The sequence below is a fragment of the Harpia harpyja genome, chromosome 9 (assembly GCF_026419915.1).
Source record: "Harpia harpyja isolate bHarHar1 chromosome 9, bHarHar1 primary haplotype, whole genome shotgun sequence".
Classification (NCBI taxonomy): domain Eukaryota; kingdom Metazoa; phylum Chordata; class Aves; order Accipitriformes; family Accipitridae; genus Harpia; species Harpia harpyja.
This window is the reverse complement of record NC_068948.1, coordinates 14,031,402-14,055,018: the sequence shown is the minus strand read 5'-3', so window position 1 is coordinate 14,055,018 and position 23,617 is coordinate 14,031,402. Positions and strand designations below refer to the sequence as shown.

Sequence of the window (23,617 nt, the reverse complement as noted above, 5' to 3'; positions counted from 1 at the left end):
TGTTGTTGACTTTTTTGCTGCTTTTTTTCTTCCTGGATTATTTTTCAGCCAGTGTGGTTCCCTAATGTGGTTGATTGTGCAGTATCACAAATATCTGCCAGCAGATTGTGTCAGGGTTGGAAGGATAAGATGGTGGATCTGAGTAGCTGGAAACGGGGAGGGATGGTCACTGGTTTACTCAGGACTGCAGCTGAATGTTGAACCACAGCCTGAAGGTATGTCTGTGAGGCAGGTGCCACAGCTCATGTCAGTTTTAAGCTAGTTAACTTGGGTATTGCTAGGAGCATAGTTGTTGCTCCATAGACTACATCAAAGCTTGCAAAACCTGCTTGAGATGTTTGGTAAGTTAGATCATGGGAATTCTATGCTTATGTTGGTCTGCTGCTGTCTTGGCTAGGATGTGGTATAGCCACATGAATATGTTTACCTGAAGTAAGCTAAAATATTAAGTTACGAGTTCCTTAGCTCTATCTCAAGATGAAGTTACCTGACATGGATACTGACTTGCTACCACGGAAAGGCAAGACCTTACTGCGGTTTGTTCCCTGCTTGCATCAGTTCAGTTGGTTCAGAGCTGAATAAACTCACTCACTTAGTGGAAAACGTCCTGCTGCCCTTGGGATTTTTGCTGGGTTTGTGAGTTGAAATGACTCCCAAAGGGGACTGACAAACAGCCAAACAGCATAAAGGTGTTGGGAAGTCACGGCTGGAAGTGAGGAAGAAGGGTGCTGGCTCCTGTAAGCTGACACTGCCTGCCCGGCTGTCACAGGGGAGTGGGCTGCCACGCTTACGTGTGCCATGCTTACTGCAAGGTAACTGTAAGTCATTTGGCTATGTGACCTGTAACCACAGCAGTGGTCACAACATAAAATAGTCTTGAGAGGGCAGAATTTCCCAGCTGGCAAAGGAGAGGTGAGGCATTTTCTGTCTGCTTTGTAATTCTTAGATGTTTCAAGTACAATTTTTAAGTTCCCCAGAATAATTTTGGTCAGAACTTAGTTTTTATTTATTGATAAATAATTGTTATGTACTACTTTTTCTGCAAAACCGAGACCCACTTGTGTGTACACAATTAATATAAAAACAGTAATCTTCACTTGTTTTCTTGTAGAGAAAGGTAAAAATTGTGGTTATATTTTTAAATAAGATTTTTTTCCTTGAGAAAGAAATGTTTGCCGTGATTCAAATTTCTTTCAGTCTCTCTTTTCCTTCAGTATTCTTCCCAAACACATTTCTTCAAAAGGCAAAAGTTTCCACCCAAAGGGGGATTTATGTTAATAATTTGTCGAAATGTAGTTTTTTTGAGTAATATGATTTAATAAATGAATGAGAGCTCAGAAATGCTTGCTTTCTTTTCCATTAGATCATACAGTGTGCCAACAGACTGAAGAACTTTTAATAGTTTTATTTCATATTTTGATTGAAAATGGGGCTCTAGGAAAAACAATTGTGCGAATGTTAATTCTGTCTTTCTCCATCAGTGATTGCTGTGTTTTAGGCAAGTACTGTGTAGTTTCCTAGAGGAAAAAATGAAAATTCATTTTAAATGTTTATTTTGTGTGTGGCTTGTTACATCCTTGTTACCAAGAGATGATTAAATATTTGACCACCCATTAGTGTTCTTCTGTAATGTAGTCGTATTGTGAACTGGTTATTTCATCGGTAAACTTTTAGGGTTTGGGGGTGCAACAGAGAAATCTCATGCATGAGTTGCATGGCAGAGTGGGTTTTGATACTGCAAACATTTACAGATGGAGGCAGCTCGTGTGTGTATCAACTGCAGTAAATACTTGAATGTAGAAGGTTAAGCAGTTAAAACTGTGCAGAGTAGGAGTCATCTGAATTAGGTCAGCAGTGGAAATTATCTTGGATTTATCATGAGCCTTGCAAACGTGGATCTGCATTTCAGAAAACCAGCATACTTCCACTGTAGTTTGTGGAAGGTTCTGAACAACAGAACCAAGGTCAAGACTGAGATACTTACACAGTCCCGAACGGCGGGGACAGTTTCCTGAAGGCAGATCATTGGTTTCAGACTTTATTAGACCCTTACTTTAATTACCACCTCATTACTAGCTCTGCTTCCACAAAAAATATTCCATACTGTCATTTTCCCTAAGTAACTGGAAATGTGATTGAAAGGGATGTTTAAAGTGAGACTAATTCAAGATTAAATAGTCACAAATTATATTATTGCTACATGTAAACAAATTACTTGCATATCTGATTTTATTCAGATTACTTTTCAAGTGGTAAATAATGCTTTATCACTTATATAGTGCTCTTACATCTTTAGAGTGCTTTTCTCACATTAATTAATCATCATTAAACACTCTGAGGTGGGTAGGTTAATACTATTATCCCCATTTTGCAGATGAAGAAATGTAGACTGAGAGGTTGTGATTTGCTCAAGGCCATATAGAAGAAATAGAATCAGAGCTGGGATTAGATCTGTGTCCCTAGCTTCTAATTTCAGAAGACCAGCCAGATTGTGAGCCACAATTTTGAAGCAAAATACTCAAGTATGCATGTAGAAGCAGCACACATTTACTTGGCCTCTTAGAAACCTAACTTGCAATTTGTTGAAATGGAAACTTTGCTTTTGTGCCATGCTGCGTATTTCCATGTTCATACCCGCAAGTGTGGAAACAGCCTCTCATTCATTTAGGAACTCTTCCTAATCTGATGGGGCATTTTTATTTTCACCATTTTCATTGAAATTAACTCTCATCTTAAAAATACCAGTTTCTAGTTCTTTAGACTTAAACATAACTGTGACTCGGGTACAGCAGGTTTAGCATTGGTACCTGAAACTGTCTACAGGTGATACCAGTACCAGCTCTGTTGCTTATAATTTTTCACGAGCTGAGACATAAATAAAATTCTGACTTGGCAGCTTGCCTTATTGCTTTTCAGAACCGACGAGAGAGAGAAGAATTGCCCTCAGTGTGCTAAACCCATCACCTTTGTAGGCAGTGCCTAGCTGCTTAGTAGAGAGAGACATTCGCATGCATGCACTCCACCTTGGAGAACTACCGAAATAGCACAAAATAGTCTTGGACTGCAGAGGAGAGCAGAACTGTTTGTGCGCCACCTTGATAATCAGAAGCACCACAGAGAATTATATTCAGCTGTTAGTAATGGGAGCATGTGCAGAAGTAACAGATAAGGAAAAATGAGGTGGAAGAAAGAGGTGCCCTTGTATGTGAGGGTGAGGACCTGCTGGGGAAAGGTGAGGTAACATGGAACACGTTAAGAGACCCATGGGCATGTACAGGTAAGAATTAGCTTCATGCTACAGCATCATTCTCGTCTTCTCTTCATTCCCAAGGAAATGTTTCAAGTGATTTTAGTGCCTGGCTGCTGAGTTAGGAGATCTGGCTTCTGTTTCTAACCCTGTTCCTGACCAGTGTTAGTGGTTAAGTTACTCAGCCTGCAAGATCAGTGCAGTGCTTTTCCGAAGTGCTGTACACTTTAATTCATGGAAAAGTTTTTGAGCTCTTCAGATGGAAGATCCCAGAGAAGGTGGAATAGAAACAGATTGGAAAGAGAGAAAGTGTTGCAGACAAAAGGAATTTCCTGCCTTCAGACAGCTAGTGAAGTCTGTGGCTGTATGATACGAGTTGTTTGGGGGGTGATTGGGTGTCACTAGCCTGCAGGCTGCCCTGTGTTCAGATTGGCACGGTGGAACTGGGGGACACTTGGGAAGTGATTGTAGGTCTAAAGCTGATCCTCCTGCTCTGCTGTAACTCTGCTTGAGAAACCTAGAGACGAGATTCCGTAAAAGCAGCAATGTACGCTTCCCTTTAACTAGTTCAACCTAGTAGTAATGAGAGCAGAACCAACGCATGATCTCTTGCTTTAACGGTTTGATTTTTAATCCAGAAGGAATTACACTTTGGGTTACAGGCGCACAGAGGTGTGCTGTCCCGGGGGGCCGCTCGTGGAGCTCCCAGGTGTGGCTTTGTCTGGTTAGGAGCTTGAGAAACACTAAATTTTAACAAGTTGCTGTTGGAGGAAAGTAATGTGTTTTCCAACAGTGGATCCTGCTTTAATAACCAGACCCATGATTAGGTAACATTAAGTTTGCTGCAGGATTAGTTTAATAAAGTATTTTAGTATGCAGATAAGCCATTGATAACCACGTGCATTCACAAACTCATACATTTTTATGCCTAAAAGGGGAGAATTCAGAGTTTATTGATACCACTTCCGCTACGATGTCTTAAAAGTAATGCATAGTTGGTGGCACTAGGTGTCCAGACAAATTGAACTCAAATGAAGAACCAAACAGGTCATTTATTTTATTTACCCTGAAAGGAATTTTCATTCTTTAATTGTAACTCTAGATATAAATTATGTGTGGAAGATAGACTAATGATTTTCCTGTGTTTGATTAAAGACAAAGAATCAAAGATTTGTTTATATATTTATCTATTTGTTTCTTTGCTGTGATAAGACCAGTTGTTATCCAAACAGTGGGACTGACCTAATAAAGGACATATGCATAATTGATCTCCATCTGTTTTTCAATATTTATTTTCTCTCTATTTTTTTAATGGGAGTTCAGTTCCAGAAGTGCAGCCTGAAACATTTTTAAGGTGGTGTATTTTAGCACTTCTGTAAAAGGTCTCATTTTATTCTGGCCACTGAAACGAAAAGGTTTGTTGTTGGTTCCACCCTTTAGTATCCCTTCAAGAGAGATTATATCAAAGAAGAAGAATTAAATTAAAATTGATTGGTGTTATTGATTTTTCTTTTCTTTTTTTTTTTAAAGGGGATAAAGGGCAATGGAAACAGCATATGCCCCTATGCTGTTTTACTGATGGACTATTTTTCAAAAACATAAAAAGCATATGTGCCCAATTTACATATTTACTAATTAAAAAAGCTTCCTGGAAACATTAAGTAGACTATCTTCTGTAACCTTTAACATTGTAGCTAATGGATATAGCCTGGAAATTTTCATAGAAGGTCCTCTAAATAATGTAAATGATTATGAATATGTAACTAGTTAATATGCAGCTATGAAAGGATTATCATGTAGAGGTTAATGAACATGCTGCTCTTACGGTTTGCAGGGCTTTTCTTTTTGTGGTTTTAGCTCACTTCATGCATGGAAAGTCATGTATTGGGAATGGAAAGCTTCCTGTCTTTTCCATCTTCATCTGTAATGGGGCAATTAAACTGGAACTCTCTTAAAGGATTCCATAAACATTTTTGTATGCTTAATTATGTTGTGTACTTCACAATCACTACTGAAAGAATGAAGGATGTTGATAGAATAGGCTCTGACTCTTCTACTTGTTAGTGGTGGGCTCCATTGTGTGTTAGCATTGTTATCAAACATTGCTGTGCTGTATGATTTATACCTTTTATGGAAACTTTACTCTTAAAATGGGCTTAATATTAATAGTATGAATTAGATTTCTGAGTTGATGTCCTGTAGAAGTCTGTATTTTACTCTTAACCTTAAAAATAGTTAGCTTGCACATTAAGGAAAACATTTGCTAGGCATTTGATTTATAGTAGTTTAAAGCAAGTGATAAATTTAAACTTGGCTTACGTGGGATGAGCTACCTGGCTGAATTTCCTGATGGATTATGAAATAGCGTAACCGCAAATGTAGAGCTGATCCTTTTCATTTAAGTACTTTACTCTGTTTAAAGAACTATTAGCTCACAAAGTAGTCCCATTTTTTTACTCCTATATGAGTAGAACGTGCAGGGTCTGAGATCTGTTTTGCAATAGCAGCACATATGCTAACTGAAAAAAAAATTGTCTTTCATTCTGTTGTTTGGAAAAAAAAAATTATCTGCTCCAGTGATTTCAGTGGTAGTTGAATGTATGTTATTGTTTTCTCTGCAAATTTTCCCATTAATTGCTTTCAAATGTTAGCATTATTTTGGCTATAGGAAAAACGAAATTTGTAAAAAAAAAAAAAAGAAAAAAGAAAAAATCTAGAAAATGCTTATATTGAGAAGATGTCTAGACATATTTAATTGCCTCATGGCTTCATTGCATTTCATATAATTGAATGAAACTGTGTTATATTTTTGGTAACCATTCAGAGATCAGAATATGTCTTAAAAGACAAAATGGCCATGTAATTATGCCAGGGAAGGTCACAGGTTTCAGTATCTTGTCTGTTTGCTATATCTACATAGTCTAAAAAAATACAGTTAAAAAAGAAAAAAAGTATTTCATTTTAACAATGTGCTTTATTTTGTAAATTATTTTGGATCTCTTGGGAAAGCCTGTGGCGTGAAGAAATAAGTGAAATATTCAGATTAAAACTTACTTCTTTCTGACACCCAGAAAGAACAGAAGGGAAGCCGGCAGCCCATAATGGTGTCAAATATCCTTGTATTTAAACACCACAAAATTAATTTGTGCTTTTTCAAATTAAAATGGCCAGTGGAAACATTTGTTGATGTAAAGGAAAAAATGTTTTTGGTGCTGTGGGGTTCATTTTTTTTTTGTTTTTTAATGACTGAGTATGGAAGTAACATTGATGTCTTGTTATAATTTATGTTGTTTTCTTATTCTGCAAACATGTAACACTGAAAATAGATCTCCAGATTGCACAAACTACTACTTATCTTACATTGTGTGTCACCTAATAGTTATGGAGCAGGTAGTGTACCAAAATATGAATTGAAAAGCTGTAATTTTTTCTGTGGTTATCAGTCTGCATTAGTGTGTGATAAAGTGTGCTGCTTAAGAACTACCATTCACATGCCTTTGCACTGACAAATAAAAATGTATATAGAGACACCACCAAATCTATAAAGCTACTGTTCTAGTTTCTGATGCATTGACATTGCAGCTGTGTGCTTAGCCTTGTTTTTTCATGAGTAGTTATCTGTTTTAATGACAGGTGGTCACTAGCTGCCAAGAAAAAATCCAGCACTGGTAAGTGAAAAATGTTTGATTACATACCTAAAATACTGATGAGTAACCTAGTTATGTTTTAGTAAAGTATAGCTGTTTATTCTAATGATACCTACTAGCATGTTTTGGGGATTGTAGTTAGCGGTAGCTCAGAATTGTTGCAAAGTACTCTCTTTAAAATGTGTATATTTTCCACTGATATCATTACTTTAAATCACAAATACACTGAGCCTTAGTGTTTATACTTCTGTTTTAAATACCCAGCTCATTCGTCATTTTTCCTCAAGTAACCTTGTGGGATGAATGCTGAGTTTGCCTGATTGGTGAAAAGGTACTCCCAGGGTAGAATTTAATTATTCTTGTTGTTTTCTTTCTAACTATGGAGCAAATGGGGAAATTCTGCTTCCGCCCCCTCCATGTGCTAAAACAATGTGAAAGTAATGTTTCCTCCTCCCCCCCCCCCCCCCCCCCAGTAAACTATGTGATAAAGCTTAGCTTGTAATGCTTAGAAAGAAATGGTTTGTTATGTAAAAAAATTATCTCTGGGCACTTTTTTCTCTGTTGGCAATCTATGGTTAATAGAAAACATGCTTAGTAAATAATAGTTTTGTATGGCATCTGAGGAAAATGTACATTTAATGGTGAATGAAATCTTATATTGTGAGTTACTGTGAGATATAACAGTTGATCTTACAGATATCAAATTACAATATATCCATGCTGTGTTTACCATGATTTTACTGAGAGAACAACAGGAGCTGTCTTGATTATTGTCTGCAGGGTTATTGCAGAATCACAGCAACTGCCCCTTTAGTGGTGAGATTAAACCTTTGGTTATACACCATCAAGCATATAATATTTTAAATTTATTTTAAGAGGCTTTTTCTTCATGCCTGAAAGATCTCCAAGCAAATAATTTATATTTAGTGTGTATCAAATGTTTTTAGTTTAAATGCACATAGGCTGCAAGCACTGGATAAGAGGAAAAAAATCAAGGCAATCTATACACATCATCATATTAAATTCTGACTATTGGCTCGCAAAAATAATCTAAAACTAATATGTTTCATTTATGTTTAAAATTCAGAGACTGCATAAATTTTCAATAAGGGAAATATTATTGAAGTGCCTACTGGTGCTGCTGTGGTGAAGTCAGGCAGAATATTCGCAGCACATGTACTTCCTCAGGAGCTTTGCAGTGTCCGTACCAATTTGGTCCCGTGTGAAATTCTGCATGTATATTCTTTTCACTAAGAGACAGTATTTTTCAGAAATAAACTAATATTCAGAAAGCCTTAAAATTCAAACAGATTTTTAAAAGTTTGGAAAGTTGTGACAATTATTTCCTCTTATAAAAATGGCTGAGATTTGTGGAGTGGGGAGGGAGAGTTGGCTGTGGAAGGAGAAGTTGCTCTTGTGTTTGCTTTTGTGCAAACTCTGGCCAGAGTGGCCCATGAAGTTGGGGATTTTGGGCACAGAATGTCAAAAGGAAAACCTAACTTACTAATATCTTTTATGTAGAAAGCAATTTATACAGCATTGATACAATCTTCACTTTTAAAAAAAATTCTTTAAAATTTAGTACCCTTATTTAGATCTTGATTGTGCAAGAGCTGAGTGCTCTTGTTTCAACTGAGTAATTTGTTCATATAAGACCTTTTAAGTAGTCAGTGACACAGAAGAATGTTAAATAGAATTGGGTGAATAACAACAGGGTTTTAAAATGCTCAGCTTCAGTATGTTTCCATTAAATTATTTTCTTTTTAATTTTTTAGTACACTTTTTGAAGTATATTTCTAAAGCCATGAATCCAATAATGGATCTGGTATTGGATTAAACATCTAGACATGTGTTTCCCCTTCTAGGGACGTGTTTATAGCCGGAGTCCAAATATTCATCCTCTCTGTTCACTTTGGTTTTTCATTGTGTATTGGGACTGAGCATAGTGCCAGCATACCCCAGAGCTTGTGTGACCATCAGCTATAGGTGAAGAGGGAGGTCTGCTTCCTTCCTTAAGTAATGCTGTTTCAGGCCAATTAGTTAAAAAGGATTGATTTTAATTTTCTTTATCTCGATGGTCCAGTTCAGGATGTGGCCGCAGTTTTAGAGATTCCCATGGTGGAGGTTTGATCAGCAAAGGGCCCACTGAAAACAGAAACATACTTTGCTTTGTAAAGCAAAACAGCTTTTGTAGCAAGTGATTTCTCCTGTACCCTAATCAGATTATTCAGTAACGGGCGGCAGTCAGACCTTAAAGGCAGTATCTTCTTTTCAGATTAATGAAGAAATATTGAGTGACTTTCAGCCATGAAACAATGGGAATGTTTAATCCCGCTGCGAGCGGGGGGGATTTTCATACCATTCTCCTCCCATAGAGTCTTCTCCTTGCGTTTGAGACATGGGCAAGGCCTTTGGCTTGGAGATCGTGTTTGTTTTTCAGCGGGTGGTTGGAGTGCATCAGTGTCCATTTCTCAAATACAGATCTCTCTGAGGCAAAGGCTGAATTCTGTAAACATCATAAAGTAATCGATCGTTATTGTTGACACCAAGTTGTCATTATATTGCTTCCCCCCTCCAAAACATCTCAGTGAATTTTGTTAAGATTCATAAGTTTGTCCTTCCTCTTTGAAGGAAGTCTATTATATTTTCACTTTGATGTGGGCAATGGACAGAGAAACTTGCCTAAAATGTCTGGGAGAAATCCGCTGTCAAAACAAAGCAGCAGCAAGCATCTTTTGTAAATCAGGTATATGGAATATGGTTTTAACGTCCGAGTGGCACAAAAACCTCAACTCTTTTTTTCAGGACCAGTTCAGGAACTTAAAATGTGAAGTACTCCAGGTATAAAGTGGGGTGGTTACAGCAAAGTTCAACTGTGGAAGCAAATGAGTCAAAACATAGGCAAATGAGTCAAAACATAGGAGCATCAGATAGTTTTTCATAACAAATGCTGAAGAAGATTTCACTCTGCTTCTGAATCTAAGAAAATCAATGATCATATTTTGAGAGTTGTGTTATCAACTATGACATTCATTTTCCAGCACATTTATAGATTGCTTTCCTGAACCATCCTCAGAAAACCTGTAATTTGCATCTTGGGTCAGCGTTGTTAAGTGTGCTGCTCTGTGCTTTCAGTTGCCTTTTATTGCAGAATTTACTACCATATATATGTTTACTATTTTGAAGTACAAGTAAACAATATCATCAAACCTGACTTTTACATGCCAGCTACTTCATGCAGGATCTGATTTCTGACCATCTGCAGAATGGCAGTGGTCTGTTAAAAGACTTTTTCCAGCCAAATTTAAGTATTTAAGAATGTCTTCACAAAAGGCGGCTTTTTTAGAGGGAGTATAGTTGCTTGTTTTGCACACAAAGGAAAATCCCTGTAACAATTGAAACGCTGTATCTTGCAAAGTCCTCTGAAGAGCCAGGTGTCTACCGTGGGAGTAATTTGTCCAAGTTCACCAAGCCATTTCTGTCTTGGGTAGCAACATGCAGCTTGACCCTCATTTACATTTTGGATAAAGAAACAGCAGAAGGGATGTTCTTCACCTATGTTGTCCCTTGTCAGGGACTGAAGATGCGACAGAATCCTGGTCATCAAGCCATCTTTCAGGAGTGTTGGCTCTTGGTAGGAACACAAAGTTCACTTGAAAATCAGAATTAATTAAAATTTTGCCCGTTTATGTCAGGTCAAACCAAGGTCATGAATTCTTCATTACAAGTGATACTTTGAGGAATTTGCCTCTTACAAACTGGATTTTCAGTTATTTTTCTAAATATTGATGGTGGTATAACTGTTGAACTTGAACATGGAGTGAGATACGCCAAATCCTAGTGAAAGAACTGATTCTTTGCACCATAAAAAATTCAAATTCAGAAAGAGACATGCTAAAATAATCATGTCCCTATTTTAATACATGTTATTCTAGTTTGTCATCCCAAGTCTTTTATAAATAAGTTATTAATCTATCAACTGTATGTGTTTAAGAGTAAAATAGTTTATTTTTCTGTATTTTTTGTGTGTTGTTGAATTACTAGCAGAAAAACATTAAGTCTTTACTTTAGATACGAAATTGAATCAAATTGAATTTGTCAACAGGAAGAAGGTGGAGAGCGATTATGAGGCTCTTCAGGAACGACTCCGTACGTTGCCTGATAAACTGTCCTACGATATCATGGTATGTATGCTGCAGGGTTCACAGGAGAAAATGGGCTAAAATTTTTAGTAACTCGGGTATCTGCACAGGTGGTGAGGTGTTATTCAGGTTGCCATGTAGTACTTTGTAATGTTGCATTTATTATGATATAGTTAAACCTTTGCTTTTGTTTCTTTCTCTTTTCTTTGAAATCCATTATAAATTACAATGTTACTGACAACTGAGAACTGATGACATAAATGCTAACACAAAACCTGACATGTTTGATATGTAAATCTAATGTATAGAAAACTATAATTATGACTGAATTACGGTGCTTAGTCATTTCCTGAGAAGAAAGTGGCCGTAGTGTTTCCTGATTCATGGAAATAAACCCTAGAACATTGATTTTTACATTAAAAAGTGCTGCTAATTTTTGTTTCACCGATCTTCACATTGACATAGCGATCTTTCCTGGTGCTTTGAATCTTCCCTAACAACTGCACAGCTCCCTGTGTAAACTTTACCCTGTTGGCTTGCACTCACTAGAATTTTGACCAAATTGGCTTTTCTCTCTTTTTTTCCTCCTCCCTTCTCAGGTCCAATTCAAGATATATCTTTGAAGGGAGGGAAGTTGTACTGGAAGTAACTGAATAGCTAATTTCAGCACAAAGTGCCTGACTGCTTGCTTCCTTGGCAGCCTGGCTCAGCGTACAGAGTTGAGTTGTTAGTAAGACGGCACTGGAGTACACTTACCACGTGGGAAAGACAGTGTTTCCCTTTCCTGCGCTAACAATTCAGCTCTGGATTTTATGTGTGTAGTCCATTTACCAGATGTATATGTGTGTGGCCACATGATGTAGAACAAAAAGATTTGTGTTGTTTCGAAGCATAGAAGAAACCCTATTTTTAAAAAAGCTAGATGGGGCTTATCCTTAGTTAAAGCAGCAATGTCAACTCACATCTGTTATTTTAAATGTACATAAATAGTTCCTATCCTGTTAGCCAAATATTTTCGCATGTTTTCAATTTTGCTTTCATCATTTTGGGGGAAGAGTGAACAGGCAAATGGTGCAGTCTGCTACTTGAAAACCGACTCAGGAAGGGTACATATGTAGGAAAAGCACATTCTGCATAGTCTTAATGTCAGGATCCTGCCTGCTGGAGAACTGTTTCGAGCATTGGTACCCTCCTGGATACTGAAGCTAGGAAAGATCACTTTCCAAGGAAACAGATCCACTAGGCCAAGTGCTTTGCTTTAGCACAAATGCAATGAGAAAGCAAGTGGCTACTTTAAGGAAATGAAGAAGGCTGAAGAGGAGTAAAATAGAAGGAACTGATACAAACTGGCTGATACAGATCTCTTTTTACCCTGAGAAAACTTGATGTGGATGTGGTTCTTAGCTTTTTGCCACCTCCATTTTAACTTTAATGTGATTTTTGGTCTCCTAATTTCTTTGCAATTGAAGCCCAAAGGCAGCCAGGCAGGTGGCAGTAGGTCTGAGGGTACGAATGCTGGGGGCTGGTGCAAGAGACAGAAGTGAGGGTGGCCAAGGCTCCTCTTCAGCAATAGGACTTGCCCAAGCAACGTCTGTAAAGCATGGGCTGTAGAAGGTGTCTTAATTCATAAAAATGGTATCCCACACGTTGTAATAGATGTTAAAATGGGGGTTACACATTTTAAGAAGCACCTCTTAAAGTTATAACACAAGTTTATCACCAAGGTACTCCTGTCTGAAGTATTCTGGTTTTTTGTATTGTTCCTGTGCCTGGACAGTCATTAGTGGATGGGCTTTGCTTGGTGCAGCATTGCTTGAAGGTTGAGGTCTGCATACTGGTGAATGCTAAAGTGAGATTAAGCACAGTCTGTGATCCTGCCAGTAGCCCCACAAACTTACACTGAAGTTTCTAGGTACTTACTATTAGCAAGCCAGATGTTGAGAAAAGCAACTCATCTGTGAGTTGACCATACCTGTTTAAGTATTTTAAAAATTTTAGCAAAACTAAACTTGCTTTTATTAGGAAATGAGTGGTCTGTCTATAACAAATATGTAACTCCCCTAAATGGTAATATTTTTGTCAAGGTTTACATGTTAGGATTAAGTGAATTTGTTTTCCATGGGAGCATTCAGCTATACTGTAGTTTTATGTCACAAAACAACTTGTCTAGTTAAATTCCACTTTTCTGATTTTGTAAGTACAATACTAAATTCAAATGGGTCTGGTCATTTGAATATTTATGAAGGGTTAGTCATTAAATAACTGCTGTAGAATTTTTATTTCTTTAACTCTGTATTTTACTTTTTTTTAAAAACTAGACATGAATGACTGTCTAGGTTTTATTTTCATTAGTGATTTTCAGCAGTTTCTTTTGTGCCTTTGACAGGTACCTTTTGGTCCTCTTGCCTTCATGCCAGGAAAACTTGTCCACACCAATGAGGTTACTGTTCTGCTTGGGGACAACTGGTTTTCAAAATGCTCAGCAAAGCAGGCTGTTGCGCTGGTTGAGCACAGAAAAAAACGTATGTATGTTTCTGAACGTAATTTAATAGTCAAAATTGTGTGTCTTTGTATTAATATATAAAATCAGTAGCATGTACAATTTTTTTTTGTGAGCTTGCTAACAGAAGTCTCATTTGGATGTAATACCAATTTAGCACCTTATTTTCCATCTTTACTTGGTATTTTATTGGATATGTCCAGTTTTTTTTTAAACATCTAGCCAGAGCTTTTTTTTTAATGATACATCAGCTTAAGTTACCAAAATTCAGGTTTTGATGTTAGATGTTAGAATACAAGTTCAGTCAAGATTTGTTCATTTGTTTATTATACACAAAAGTAAGAAAAAGAAAAACCAAAAGAAACTCAAAACCTCCTTTCACTTTTATTTAATGTGAGAAATGCTGTATTCTCTTCTAGAAAGTGAACATCACATTGTATTTTTGCTCGTTACCTTATTCCCTATATTCTGTTCCGTTGTCTCATCTCATTTCTTTGCTGCCTTGTTCTCTGTTTTTTTTTTCTTTGTCCATACCGTTTTCCAGCTTTCTTCTCCCTCTACGCATGCTTTACTCCTGCTTGTTGGGTTTTTTTTTTCCTTACTTGCTGCTCAGCTGCATTTCTGCCTCTTGCCCTCAACGTTCTTAGCCACTGATGTGGAGAGATCCCCTGGATCTCCCCAGATCAGGTGTTGTTGGTGACCACCAAATTCATCTTACATAGCAGCACATCACAGAGGCAGAGAGGCAATTTCTGTTTTTATTTTCAGCTCTCTTTAGTTGGTGGTGAGATCTTGGCTTTGAAGAGCCAAGACCAGCAGGAAGTGGTGTGCGTGGGGCACTTTGGAACCTCTTTATGTTAGAAAGAGTAAGAGCCTAAAGTATCTGATGTAAATGTCAAGGAAGGAAAAGCACAATAAAATGGAAAATAAATTGGTACCTATTAGCCTTTGCTGTTTGCTTCAGATAAGCATTTGAGTAAACTTTTTTCATATTGGTTTTACCTGTAATCTGTCTCTTTCCTGAATGAGTGCTCACTGCAGCCTTACCCTGTGTATGTTACAACTACCACAACTATTTACACTGGATTTTTGTTTGAGTTCAGCTATCCATGTTGCTGCCTGCAGCAGAATACCTCAGAGGTTCCCCATCTGAATACATTTTTCTTTTCAGTTCTGTGCAAGCAATATTTGTGTAAGAAAAGTTAGGTTTTTTATAAAAATTCATTTGCTGTATTACTTTAAAATATTCCTTTATGAACAACATTGCCAAAAGTCTGTAATTTGTATTTTTCCTATTACCTTTCTTAATCTGGTTCTCCTGACACAACTTCGCAATTTTCTTTCTTACTGAGCTGAATCTACATTATTTATTGTGACTCTTGCGAGATCTCAGGTCCATATCTTTTTCCTTGATCATGTGATATTTTTTTCAGTGCTGCAGAATATTTTTGTCACTGTTGCATTCAGTGAAATCATTTGACCTTTGCATAGTAGATGTTTGAACATTGAGTAGTCTGCTGGGAGACACACAATAAATGCTGGATTCTTCCTTTATGATCTTTTAAATTGCATTTAAAATACAAACTCAGAAATACTAATTTCCTTTAAAGCAAAATAGTCATTGATCCTGGATATAAACCCTCCATTCAGCTGATAGCTCACTTCAGCTGTGTGATGGCTGCCAGTGGGAGGCTCCAAAACACTGATATTAACTAAAAACTTTTTATTTAAAGGACTCTTTTCAGTTTTGGATGATAAAACCCGTATTAGTACATATGATTCTGGAAAAAAAATAAAAATTCTTTCATACATACACTTTTCTCCATTAAAAAATACAACTGACTTAAACTCTTTTCAACCATTTTCACACTAAATGAGGGCAAGTTAGAGGAGAATACTGGAGATTTTATTCGTTTATTCTAGTTAGGAAAAAGTTACATACGTGGAATACCTGTAGGCTGTTGCTATATAATGTGAATTGGCCACTTGTGGCACAAATGTGAAAGACTGATGTTTCACAAGTATTAGTTTAAAGTCTCTTTTGTGTATTGCACTGTAGTTATTTTCATAGTTATAACTTCTCATTTCACTGGCATTTTGTGAGCATAGAGCCTTCATAGTTTACAGGGTGATGTATATTGGGCATTGTCCTTACATTGACACAGTGTGATTTGATTTTTAGTACATAATCTTTTTGTTTTGGACATAAATTTTGTGAGTAGGTCACACACACTGGAAAAGAGGGCATGCTTACTGCAGGGGATTACATTGCAAGCAGTCTTGAATGTACTGTGTGCCAGTCGGAAGGTCCTAACACAGCAAAGCTTTTTTAAGCATGTGCTTAAGGCCAGTGTGTGCTTAAAGGCTTTGATATATAGGAATTGGGGTCTGAACAGAGCAAAGAAAGGCTCATGCTGAAATTGCTTCCCGAACAGAAAGCTAGCAATATTTGTTGATGGTTTGTTTCTTCAGTGACCTACATTTTTTTATCCAATACTACTCTCTTTAATTTAGATGGGTGTTATTTTCATAACTAGCTGGTCAAATCTGTTCAGATAACTGAAATGAATTTAATTAGTATAGCACTAATAATTCAGTGCTTTAACAGAAATTAAGAGTTGTAAGGAAATAAATACAAGACACATTTTCATTGCTTACTAAATCTTGTGCCCACTTTCCTGAGTAGTGAGGAGTGTGAAAGCATCTGTTCAGGGTTTAAGTTTTCTAGTGGGACTGGCTCTTAGGTAGAAAAGGGTAAGAGATTCCTATAACTCACTTCTCAGTGTTGTTTCTTACTGGTTCTGGGGAGTTTCCCTCATTGTCTTTGACTAGTTTTGTGTGGGTATGCCCATTGAAGACCTCTGGTCACCAGGGATGACCCTGTTTGCCTTTGAGGACACCACTGCCCTAACAGTTAATTTAATCAAGGTTCACAGAAAATTTTCTTTGCAGTTTGATTCCTTCTGTGTATGTTAGATGCATACAAGAATTGAAAATATGAATTTGCATGCTTAAGCAGTAATAGTGCCAGATAAATCAAACAATATCAGTGAGTATAATGCCTTGGAAGTTAGGGGTAGCAATAAGAGTGTACTATATATAAAAGGTTTAAATATTACTTAGTACTAATTAGGTCATCCTTTTTGTCTTATTAGTTTTGTTAAATTTGCTTTTTAAAGCAGGACAAGTGAAAAACTGTTTGCTTCTGTGGAATAGAGAAATGCCCAGGCACAGCAGATTAATTTCGTGGTTAAAATTTATTTAAGTGAAAGGAATAGTTGAAGGGTGACTGTACTGAATCTTAAAAGTAAATGCACTGTAACTGACATAGCCGTAGAAAGCCATTTTGGGGCTACATTTTTGTTTGCTTAGCTTTTGATTTAGATGCAAACTGTTCAGCATTGTGATTGGTTAAAATGTATTTGGTAAAATTTGGGCCACTCATGTCAAATGTTACTTTTTCATAAAATATTGATCATGTCTTCTTGAATAATATTTGAGTTGCAGTAGATCTTTAATTTGCTGCACATTTTTGTGACATCCTAGATGTTCAGTTAGTTCCCAAACTGTTAAAAAAATAAATCTAGTGAAGTTTATGGAATTGCCAAGTATATCTTTAATTGTTTTAAATTTGTTGCAGTTTGTTAAACCAGGTAGTACAGATAATGGGAAACACTTTACACATATGTTTGTGTGTAAAAATGTGAAGAAATAGCGAAGTAGATTAAAGGATATGCACACCAAATTCTATTATAATAAAAGAAATTAGCTTTTTAAGTATGTCACAGTTTAGCACAACAATAATGCAACAGTAGTTTTTTCTCTTACAATTATCTTGCTTAAGGTACTTCATAATATTTCTGTTCTCCTCAAGGCAAGACAGTATTGTCTCAGAATTCAAAGAGGGAATAAAGATTCTTTTTGTGAATATGGGATTATATCTTTTACGTGTTTGCGATGATATAAATTACATTTTTTCTCTATATCAGTAATCGCATTAATTCTTTAAGATGGGAAATTTTTCATTACAATAGTCCCTGTGGTAGTTACTATAGAAAGAAATTAAATAGATTTTTCTTGTAAATATTTGTGGATTAATTCAGTATGCTAGGTATTCCAAGTGTCTAAACACTTTAAAAAGTGGGAAATTAAAACATGCACACAGAACTAGGAGTGGTTTTATTGTGTTAAAAATTTATCAGATTAAAAAAAAATCCCACTTAAAGGAGAATTGTTGAACTGCTTAGCAATTGTGTCTTCAGTATATGTAAGAATACCCTTGCAGTGTCATGCTGCAAATGAATTCATGAAATGAAAATACTGATTACATTAACATACAGTATTGTGATAGTACCCAATTGTAAATTGCAGTATGTAACCTTTAATACAAATATTTGTGTCAATCAAAATTGACCGATAGCTTAGTATACAAGGTTTAAAAGATACCATTGTTTTTAATAAATAAGATGATCCAGGCAAATGAGGACCAGTTTGAATTTGTTCCTTATCAGCAGTTCCAGAAAAAAGGATATTGTCTCCAAAATATATGATAGGAAGGCTTTCCATTTCCCATCCGTGAATGAGTGAGGCCTTTAGAGGTTTTAATGTTTCATCCAAGGGTGAAAATAACTTCCTTTATATTCTAAAGAATGTAACACAAACTTGCCTACTCACTTTTTGGGGGGAAAACAAAAAATGCAGGCAGTGTTACAAAGAAATCTAGCTGTTGCTTTTCTTTATTAGAAAAAAAATTCTGCTCTTTTTCTGCATGCTGGAGAATTTTCTTTTGCTGTGCTTTTGAACATTTTTTTACCATTTTTTGCGATGATCACTTTTTAGTTTGATAACCTCCGTCAGTTCCTTCCTTACCCTTGTTAAGTTAGGAGCTGATTTGGTGGAGTGCTAAGTGCTCTAAATCTGCTCTGCAGCTCCCAGGAGGTGTTTGGTTTCTCACAGGACCACAGTCTAGGTATTTTAACCAGAACACAGTGGAAGAAAGTGAGGAGAATAAACTCCTTTCTGGAAGTTACATATTGTGATTCAAAGAAGCCCCCAGCTTTTTATAATTCTTACTGGGCAGCAGAGGAGTTGTCTGAATGCCACCCTCCTTCATTTAGGAGGAATTTAAATGTATTCGTATAATTCTAGCAATTACATAGGTGTGTGAACCTAAAAGAGAAATGCTTTGCATTTACTTAGTGTTCCTAAAGCCAAATTATCTATACAAATTTTTACAGAAGAAAATCCAAATGTCTTTGGTTTTGATACCAAGGGAACATGGAAAACAAAATGAAGGTTGTCTCTAAAAGGCACAAAGCTACTGCACAAAGGGTTGCATTGCATTTTAAAGAACTAGTGCAGTTGCTGTTATAAAGAATGAATTTATTTATGTTGTTGCAAGCACAAAGAGAGCTTAAATCTGTATACACAAAAAGCAATCAGGATTCTCTTTTGAATCTTAAAACAAATGCATCTCTAGAAAAATGAACAGAAAAGAATAGAAAAACAGAGAAGGGTGTTTTGAAAAGCTCTTAGTAGATAATACTTTTTGCAGAATTGCAGATCTTGTTTCAAGTAACCTGTGATAGTTTGTTGGAAAATTGTTGACTAAAAAAATATTTTGTTGCAGATTAAATATATATTTATTGAAATACAGTTAAAAATCCTCAGATGATTGATCTACTTAGGCAGACCCTTAAAAGCAAGAAAATAAGTAATGCACTTAAAATAGCATGCCATAACACATTAATAGTACTTATAATTGTACTGTAGTGCTGTACTTTTGCAAGGAAATAAATTCCATCTCCAAAGAATTCAGAAGTGGAGTATGTGCATTAGATTGCATGATACTTCACCTCCAGCCTTAGTGATATTAACATGCTCCATTAACAGACTGCATGATAGGTATTCTTGTTTTGTTCAGGGGTCAGTCATAATTGTGCTAGAAATTGCTGATCAAAGAATTTGCGTGCAAAATGCTATTCTGTGGTTCCCCCATGTAACTTCCCTTCTGCACTTGAAATGGGATGGTGGCAGCCCAGCATTGCCATGGTGGAGAGTCAGAACCGCTGAGGTACTGCCTTCAGGTGCATGTACTGGGTTCTCACTCTGGAGGAGCTGAGCTGCTGTCAGTAACTGAGGTAGGTGGTTGTTCCCTGGTTTGTATAAACAGTCTGTGTTAATACAACCATCTTAAGACTGGTTACCTTCTACTGGAGAAACTACATTAGATGATGAAGAGATCTTAACTCTAAATCTCAGTTGCATACAGAATTCTTTGTTAATCTAAATTTTCTGTCCAGTCATCTATCCTCAAAGGAGGTTATTTCCCAACTTTCCAGTCTTCTGTGTTATATCTATGAGACTCCTCTGAAGACTAACTGGACCTAGCAAGGTAGACCAGGCTTCGGCTTCATCTCAGTTTGTCCTGTTTCACAAAGTCTGACTTTTCAAAATAGATCAACCTGTTCTCACTATTCTTGTCTGTTCTCACTATTTAAATCCCAGTGTAACACACAGTTTCCAGAAGTAACTAAAATAATGTCTATGATTCCCCAAATCCTTATAGACGACACTCCAAGGACATTAGTGTCAAACTCAGATAATTAAAATTTGTATCCAGCCAAGCTAATTAACCCATTAAAGCCAAAATGCATAGATGAGAATTTGTGTCAGTTTGGCATTAGTACGTTGTCATGTCTTGTAAAATCTGGCTTCGGTGGACTTCATTTCGACAATATGAAATGTGTTCCCCAATTATTTCTTTCCTCTGCCAGTGTATATGTTGCAAGCAGAGGGCTTCGTCTTAAAAACGGCTAATCATGGTGTAAGGAAATTCAGTCAAGTCCTTTCAGACTAATAAGGGAGCTGGGAAAGAATGATCTAAATGTAAAGAAATCTTGCTGCCTGTAAATATTCAGAGACTGCTGCACAGAGGAAATCTACATATCCTGATTTCTGATTCAAATACCTTTTCCTTTTGGTGGTCCTGGAAAACAGTCCTAGAGACTGTGGCTTGTCTGTGGCGCTGAACTATCTTTCCAAGTGGTTTAGGTGAGACATGTAAATAGGAACTACTCGGGTTCACCTGAAAGCCATGTCAGACTTTTCTCAGGTTATTGGATGTGACAAAGTTGGACAACAGCCTCTGGTTCAATCCGTCTTAAAAGGCTCTAAGCAGCTTAAACCACAGGGTAGTAAGAGGAGGAGACTACGGAGCCTCTCTTACCCTACTGATATTTTTTCTGGGGGTCCCAATGACTAAAAAACCCCCTGTAGTTTGTAAAATGAATTGTTTCTCGCTAGATACGGTACATTTTAAAACTCAGTGAATGATGTTGGAGGCTTTCAGGATGCGCAGTGGCAAGTTTAAAACACGAAACCCTGAGCTTTCCCTGCAGTTAGGTACATGAACCCTTTTCCAGGAGACCCCTTCTTCGCGGAGGGGCCTGGCCACAGGAAGGTCTCTCCTTTGGTCGACTGGGAGCCCTGGCTTTCCACTGGCAGGGCAGGCGCGAGCGACCCAGTGGGCTGACCGGGGACGGAGCGTCGCGGTGATCCCAGCTGTCCACTGACGTGCTGTGTGGCCCAGGGCAAATCACTTAAACTGTCTGTTTCTTCATCTGTAAAATAGGAGAGAGTAATACTTAACCTCCCTCGCAGGGAGCTGGGAGGATTAGTTAGTGCTTGTACAGCATTTTAGAATAAAACGCGGTGGGTAACTGCTCAGTGTCCTTAACTAACAGAGCAAACCAATGTGTTCCTGTCCGGGAAGCAGCATCACAAGCTGGTGCTCCAGAAGCAGCGTAACCTAGATGGCTGTTGAACAATATTTAGGTATACAGGCAATGACTGAGACACTCATGGTGTTTAAGAAACAGCTGAGCATCACATTTACTATGAATGTAAAATAAAAGCCTGAGGAAAATTGGTCTCAAGCTAGACGTTTATGTATATTGAGACTACCTTCAAGAGCTGAAAGCACAGATGGGAGCATTTTGTACGAAAACTATCCACCTCTCTTTGATTTGGACTTTGGAGGGTGCGTTATACACCAAAAAAAGCTGTGGACGGTGTTGATAGGAATTAACTGAAGAATAAAAGCTGTGTGCGAGAGATGATCGCTGCTGTGTCTGATGGAGGACGAGGCAGCTCTCGGAAGGAGTTGTGTAAGGGGAGCAGGACCCTGATTGCGTGTGGAAGGAGCTGTGTCCTCTGAAGAGTGTGTGTTGGCACTGCTTGAGATGTTGAATATTTTTTGGAAATAGTATTTCATCCAGTAGGAAATGCAGAGCATTTTTCAGGGGAGAATCTTAAGCTATTTCTTAGAAACACTACTGGAGATGACTGCACATTTGATGCGTAGGTTCCCAAAAGCCTGATCTGTGTCTTCGTGCTTCTTGTTGGCAAGGATGGACGTTTGCTTTAGTAGGCTTTTCCAAAATGCATAATTTGCTTTCTAAACTATTTACTGCAAGTAATAGATTTTTAAGGAATTGTATTTAATACACTGTGAAATATCAACAGGGAAAAAAGCATACAGTACTGAATCTGTTAAAATTAGGATGAGAGTAATCTCACACGCCTGGCGGTAGTTGTGTTTTGCCTTGACTGTTTTGTGCATAATTCCCTGTTCTGCGTTGTGCAGAGGGGGAGGAGGGATCTGAACCTGTTTGTAGAAGTCTGAGTCACTAAGTAGATTTTATTTTCTAAATACAACTACAAACTCATTTTGCATACTTAAGTGCATTTTGTAATCATGTTGTGATTATTAGTATATTTTCACACATCCTTATCTGAAAGGCCTATCGTTATAATAAATGCAATCTCTGAAACATTTACAGCTGCCTACCCTAGCCAGAAAACTATGCGGAGTAGCTATGTATGAACTTGAAACTTTTTAGGAGTAGCCTCTAGACCAGAGAGATACTTAATCAAATACTGAAGTTAACAGGCAAAAGGAGAGTTAAAGAAAGGAGTAAGAATATTGAGAAAATACTTTGAAAATAGTTTTTGAACTAGAATATTTTGTGGTTAAATTTTCCCTCATTATATGTTCCTGTCTGTAAAATGGGAATAGCAGGGTGCTCTGCCATACTTGTATGTTGTGAAAATAAATAATTTAAGGTGCATGAGGTTTTTTACATGCTACAGTACTGGTTATCATGTAAGTATCGTAAGCAGAGAAGCAATGCTGAGGGAGGGCTAGCTAGATTCATGAAGTGAGTTACTGCTTAAAAAAGTTTCTTGAAGTGTGACTTTGCTGATCCCATGGTAGAGACGATCTCTTTGCCTCCTTCATAGTATTGTATGAGACATCTTCTTATATTGCTTTAATGATTCCAAAAAAGAATTTTGAAATAGAAAATCAGCTTACTTCTTCACAAAGGCTTTTAGCTCCTTCAGGGTATATAGGACCAGTAGGTGCAAGGTCTTAGAGATCCTCTGTTGAAACTAATTTATGTAGTAAGTCTTCCCTCCTGAAAATTTGCATTTGTATTAGTTTTGAGTTGAACAAAGAGTGCAAGTCTATTAATATTATTAGTATAAGGCTTTAATTGTGCCCTCTTTCCCCCAATTCTTAAGTCTTAGCAAAGCCGTGTTTCCTTTTCAGGCGGTTATGACCTTCTTCTTTTGCAAATTAGTTTGTTTTTTATGATAACTTTAAGGTAAAAGTGAAACTTAAGTTTTTAATATTTTATAAATTGCTATTGAAAGGATTCATTATTTAATTGGCACAAGGGGATATAGAAAGCAATGTCTCAAATGAACTAATGTCTGAGAACTGGGTAGTTCTTCATGTAGGTTTACAAAATTGCAGTAAAGCATGGTTGCCCAGACAGAAGAGCTGTTGGCCTTCTGTTGTGTGTCAAATGTACAGTTATTAGGGCATAAGCATATTTCACTTGTCCATCATAACAAAAATGTTTAAACACAGTAACGGGAATGAAGTTTCAAAGGATTTTTAACAGTATGTTTCAAATACCAGTCTTAATTTTGTTACACTAAAACAGACTCTCCACCTGGATGTTTTTTTATTTAGAAGACTTTTACTCAAAAAGACAGTTCTTACTTATTTTCG

The 23,617-nt window shown here is 37.0% G+C and overlaps 1 protein-coding gene across 2 annotated transcripts in view; it reads left to right on the top strand.

Moving 5' to 3' along the window:
- URI1 (URI1 prefoldin like chaperone) overlaps window positions 1-23,617 on the top strand; it is a 43,039-nt gene that overhangs the window by 5,750 nt on the left and 13,672 nt on the right. For both annotated transcript variants that reach the window (XM_052795612.1, XM_052795613.1), the window contains exons 2-4: window positions 6,881-6,915; window positions 11,000-11,078; window positions 13,423-13,558. In XM_052795612.1, the coding sequence (XP_052651572.1) occupies window positions 6,881-6,915; window positions 11,000-11,078; window positions 13,423-13,558 (250 nt within the window). The remainder of the gene's footprint in view (window positions 1-6,880; window positions 6,916-10,999; window positions 11,079-13,422; window positions 13,559-23,617) is intronic.